Source organism: Leptodactylus fuscus, chromosome 7, assembly GCF_031893055.1.
Source record: "Leptodactylus fuscus isolate aLepFus1 chromosome 7, aLepFus1.hap2, whole genome shotgun sequence".
Lineage (NCBI taxonomy): Eukaryota > Metazoa > Chordata > Amphibia > Anura > Leptodactylidae > Leptodactylus > Leptodactylus fuscus.
The window spans coordinates 101717852-101723851 of record NC_134271.1 but is presented as its reverse complement, the minus strand read 5'-3'; the positions used below and the strand labels follow the sequence as shown (position 1 = coordinate 101723851).

The 6000-nt window shown below is 39.5% G+C and overlaps 1 protein-coding gene across 2 annotated transcripts in view; it reads right to left on the bottom strand.

Annotated features, from left to right (window-relative positions):
- Nucleotides 1-5110: 5110 nt before the first annotated feature.
- The window catches only part of KIF26A (kinesin family member 26A), a 129391-nt gene continuing 128501 nt past the window's right edge, over nucleotides 5111-6000 (bottom strand). For both annotated transcript variants that reach the window (XM_075282627.1, XM_075282628.1), the window contains exon 16: nucleotides 5111-5728. In XM_075282627.1, coding sequence (XP_075138728.1) covers nucleotides 5550-5728 — 179 coding nt within the window. In that variant the 3' untranslated portion in view covers nucleotides 5111-5549. The remainder of the gene's footprint in view (nucleotides 5729-6000) is intronic.

The window sequence follows — 6000 nt, the reverse complement described above, 5'->3', positions numbered from 1 at the left end:
CAGAGGTCATTTTAGTTCATTCAAAATGAATCGCCATTTATTCAGTTTTGTTAAATATTTGAGTCGAACACAGTTGTGACGAATCACTTTGCCCATCTCCGAAAACCACCAAAAATATTTGCGTTCATACAGTATGTGAAAATGCAAAAAATAACTATAAGGAGTATCTGAGCAGTTCCAAAACCACTCTGCAACATAAGGCCAGTATTATCAAAGGCATATTGTTAATGGCACCATATTCATATATTGCATTCCAGTCTATGGGCTTCTTTGCCAATGATGGCAGCTATCTTTATAATGTTGCCTTTATATTCTCTGTCCTTTAGGTTTAAGGTTTATAGTAACAGAGATGTACAAGTAATCTATAATTAAAGCATTTAGACCATAAATGTCCGTATTCTTTTCACATCTGTGCAGGGACTTTCATTTCAGCAGTAAAGCCATGTTCTACGGTTGGGAAATGAGCACTATTTTCTGTCCTAATGTGTCTGTTGTATATCATTGGTTATGACTTTGACAATTAAACGGCAACAAGCAATGACCTGGAAAATGGTACATAACTTTCTTTATTGCTACATCCTGACCTTCTTGCTCCCAGTGTTATATATTGCTACCAGCTATCAGAAATCAAGGGACTGCTGCACTGATATAGTGCCAGGCACATCTTTGCCAGTACCATTTATCGAAAAAAACACAACCAAAATGGACCCTTTGTCATCGATACAGAGCAAAAATTCTCCATTTGTCCTACAGAGAGTAATAAAAATGTACACATCCATAGATCAGGCTGACATTGGGAATCTGAACCCTACACAAATTTTGTTGAGACATTCTAGAATATGTCAGATAAGTTTAAGGTGCTGTCACCATGCTAAGTACCCTTTAGACTAATAAATCTGTAGCATGTCATATCAAAGCAGAACTTATGGACATCAAAAACCCTTATAAAAAATATAGTATAGTGGTTTAAGGTTCTTTAAAGGAGAACTTCTATGAGTTGATCTTACTGTTGAAGCCAACCATGAGAAATGCGAGAGAATCCAAAGAACTATTGTATAGTGTCCATTAAAACCATTTGCTCCCTCCAAGTACATAGCTGCATCTAAGGAAGACGCCGCTCACTTTAGTAACTTTGAATTTCCATTGACTAATAGAGGATTTTGAACTCAACTCTCTTACATCTGTGTGCCCTGTTAGGACAGACTAAACCAGACATGTGTCTCGCTGAAGAGTGAAACCCCATGAGGCTGATGCCAATTCGCCAATGTCAGGGGAAATTCTTATTCCACAATGTCCAAATCTTTCAGACGGTACAAAACCGTGAAGCAACTAGTCATCTCCAAAATCTAATATCCATAACCTGTAATATTTTTTTCCTTTCAAGAAAGACATCCAGGCCCCTCTTCACTTTGTAGGTTTCCACCATCACCACATCCTGTGGCAGTGAGTTCCATATTCTCACTGCTCATGCAGTAAAGAATCCACATCTGTGATGCTGGTGAAATGTTCTTTTCTCTAAGTTTAGAGGTTGTCTCCTTGTCACAAGTTTAAAAGTAAAAAAAAAAAAAATAATTATTAGAAAGGTCTTTTACGGTCCCTTCATGTATTTGTACATTGTTATTAGATCTTTCCATAGACATCTTTTATTCTACACTGAACAACCCCAAATTTATTAACCTGTCTCTGTACTCCAATTATCCCATTCCCCTGTCTAGATCAGCCTTCTCTGCACTCTCTTTAACTGCATCCTTCTTGTACACTGGGGCCCAATATTGTGCACAATAGTCAATATGTGGCTGTACTAGTTGCAGCATCCCAGAGTTCTACTGCTTTAAATGTACAGGTGGCCCTCAAAGTCCAAGACCAAACGGGTAGCAGAGGAGTGGGGTAAGGCGCGCACAAACCAGCTGGACATAAATTGTTCCAGAAACTTTATTGACAAGGCACTACGCGTTTCGGGCACTAGCCCTTTCTCAAGTGCATATAGGTCTGTTTAAATCGTATGCAGCGTCTGGTTGTCAGACAGACCCATATGCACTTGAGAAAGGGCTAGTGCCCGAAACGCATAGTGCCTTGTCAATAAAGTTTCTGGAAGAATTTATGTCCAGCTGGTTTGTGCGCGCCTTACCCCACTACTCTACTACCCGATTGTTCTTGGACTTTGAGGGCCACCTGTACATTTATTTTTTTTGCGAGCCTTGGCTGTCGCAAGGGGACTAGCTGCTGCCACCACGCTTTAATTTTGTGTGCTAATAGTGTTGTGATTTGTCACATCACAACACAACAAGGTAAGGGGCTTTAATTTATGCCTATTGCCTCATCTTATCGGGAATACTACACTATTGGCACTCGGTGTCTCTCTCTTTTCTTTTTTCTACTGCTTTAAGTCTTTGTCTATTGTGCCTCTGGGTTATGTTGGAATGTTCTGTCTTCTATGTTCTGTGTCATATGTCATTATTTGTGCAGCTTTCCCTTGTTATTTTCCCCTTCACTGTTAAATCACTTGCTTTGGTTCAACCCTGGCCTATCACAAGCCACTGGGCGGAGTTTTAGGAGCCTATAGTCTCCACGGCGACCATTGAAGGCCAATCTAGAGATAGCAGTCACCCTGTGCAGTTCATGCTAGACTGAGAAGGCAAAATACCAGCCCTGTAGCTCAACGGCCGCCTGTACAGCCTCCAGGAGGATTATCTTATCCTCCAGGCTCATCCAAAGACAGCCCTAAGACAAGGAATTTTGCTGTTGGAACTTGTATGCTGTGCCAGGAGGAGCAGTGGAGGACAGTGACAGGAGGAATTCAGTTGGGCATAACCAGAAGGTAACCAGATCCTTGTCTGGACTCCCTGCTTCACTACTATCCCCAGCATCCTAGATTGGGAATGGCACGAGAAGAGGTGTAGTGCTGTTATCACAGAGCCTGTAACATCCCTGGGCAACCTCCTATAACCAAGGCAGGGGCTTGGACAGTGAATTACAACCACCGTCTCAAATCTGCTGTTTTGACTGTTCCAGTTGCTTTAAAATAAACAATTACCTAGCCGTGATGGGATGCCAATGCAGTACACCGGCATCCATTCACGGCATTGCGCTCCGGATTATAACTGAAGAACGGGCCTACTTGGGAGGGTGCCTCACGCTGCGGCTGAGTCAGCCAAGGCAAGATAGGGCAGTTCGCAAGCGGTTCCCATTGAAAGTCAATTGGAGGCGGATTCCACAGCAAAATCCAGTCCAAAAAACTCCGTGTGAACATACCCTTACTCAGCATTGATTAGATGAGAAAATATCATAGCCAAACCTCAAATGAGTAGAATTTTTTTTTTTTTTTTTTTATAAATGTAGATTGTGAGGCCCACAATGTACATTTTTCCCTATCAGTATGTCTTTTTTTGGAATATGGGATGGAAATCCATGCAAACATGGGGAGAACATACAAACTCCTTGCAGATGGTTTTTTGCCCATGGTGGGATTTGAACACCAGGACTCCAGCGCTGCAAGGCTGCAGTGCTAACCACTGAGCCACCGTGTGGCCCCCAAACGAGTAGAAATTTTATGTAAATGTGTCCAATAAAGAGAAATAAATATATATATTAATAAATGCATCTTTTATTCACAGATAAAAGTTTAAGTAAGTTATTATACATTTATACAAAGGTTTTGGAAACCCCATATAAAAAAACAAGATGATCAGAAAATATGACTCCATATGAAATGTAATATTACATACACACATAAACCTTTGCAAAGTGTTTGGCAATCATACAACAATCGGTGCTTGAGACGTCCATTACAAAACAGAAAAATGCACACATTACATGCAGCATGTATAGGTATAACCTGAGCTTTTGCCTTCCATAGAAAAACTGTAAAAAAGTTACTTAAAAAATGCATAAACAGTGTAAATAGAAAAAAAACTCCATGCGTCACTGTACTATGGCCAGTATGGTACAGCCCGAGCAAAACATGTACAATTAATGTCATAGGTTTGTAAAATATACAAGAAGGGGGCAATATTTTAGCTGAATAGAGAAATGTATAAAACAAAGTGAAACAAAATCAACCTTTTTTTACATTAAATTGCTAAGAAAAATATTAGTTCATTTTTGAAGAAGGAGATTTTTTGTTGTTGTTGTTTTGCTGCATAAAGCAGCATTTTTTTTTTTGTTAAATCAGAAGGCAAATTCAGGTCCAGAAACATACTTTTTTTTATTGCTCCCGCTACAAAACTTTTCACTTTTGTATTTATCCTTTTTTGTATTTTTTTTACAAGTAATTACACTGTACAGTATAAATGTTGTTACATTTAATGGTCTGCTTAGGTTTGCTGGCTTTGAAAATTTAGCACCAAAAAAATGTAAAAAAATTTATAAGAAAACAAGGCACTTCAATAATGTGTATTTTTTTAACGCATGATGTGATGTTTTTGTTTCTCTCATTACCACATTCTTCTTTATCTCTTGTCACTCCCACTGCTTGAGAATCCCATTAAATGATGTTGTCTCAGTAGGATATAATCATCTTTACCGCCATCTTAAAGCCTCATTTAGACAGAGGTATATTACCTGTGTACATATATGACAGAATATAAAACAGGGACACCCTATTTTCTACTGGTATGCATATGGTGCTGTAAGTTTGGCTCAGTAGAACTACAGGAAGTCTCAGTATTACATTCAGATATTCTGCACAGGTAGAATACGCCAATCTGAAAAGGCGTAACGGTAATAGCAATAGTCAATCAGGACACCAAGGTCCTGCAGGTTGTATCAGGCAAGGTCAGACTTAGGTCTGGTTTACATCTGCATTCGGTATTCCGCCCAGGGGAACGTATTGACAAGCGGTGATCTTCTGAAAGCACACAGACCCCATAGGCTATAATGGGGTCCATGTGTTTTCCGCACAGTGTCCAGTGTACTTCATGAACTACTTTCTTCCACATGATTCATCTTAGTCCATGGGGTCTGTGTGCTTTCATTGCTCACCGCTTGTCAATGCGCTGGGTATTCCATTCGGGGACTCCCTCAACGGAATATTGAACACAGATGTGAACAAGGCCTTATATCATGTGCAGGTGTACAAGGGCCCTGAAAGCTTACTGCTTTATCAAACCCTTGACCTTTACTCCTATAATATATTTCATGTTTTTCTCCACCATGGAGCTAATAGATAAAATGTATCCCTATGCCGCACTGGTATTTTAATAGTGCTCTACAGAGAATGGATCCTAAGGAGGCGCTGCACTTTACTAGCACTGTGGCCACTTGGTTCCTTACATATGTGTCTTCTGCTATCTATGTCTGCCCCTGTCAAGTCACTGCATATCCAAATAACCCAGGGAATCCTGATATGCCTACGTATGGTCTAGAGGCACCATATTCATTTCTAAGTCATTACAATTCATCATCGGTATCAATCCAATAACATTCTTTCCAATTTTACAGTTTCACATTCTGATGTACATTTTTTTCATTGCACAATACAGAGCCATTTCTAAATCAACTTCTTAATGTCCATTATTTTTTCTATTCAACTTTACTCTTCTTCGGGTTCTTTACACTTCCACTTCTCTTCCACCATCTTGCTGATCCGCGATTACTCCAATGTCAAAGCAGGTCACCATCATAACATGAGATTTGCATATGTTAACACAGAGCTCCAGGTCCTCTGTGACTTGTTCCAGTGCCTCTAGATACTCCTGAGACTCTCTGTCGAGATCTGGGTCGATTTCAACTGTTGGTAAAAAGTGTGAGAAAAATTATTATTATGCTACAAAAATAATGGGATAACATACAAAAATGCATTTTTGGTATTGCAGTATATGAATGTTATTTCCATACATTATGTCTTTGTGAACTTATATAGAATAGTTATGGAAAAATCCGTCATTATGCCATCTTCCACAAGAAAACTAGATATCTTTTCCTAAGACATTTGGTTAACCACTTCAGGATCAGGCCATTTGCCCTGGTTCAAGACCAGAGACATTTTTTTGTTTTTTTTGA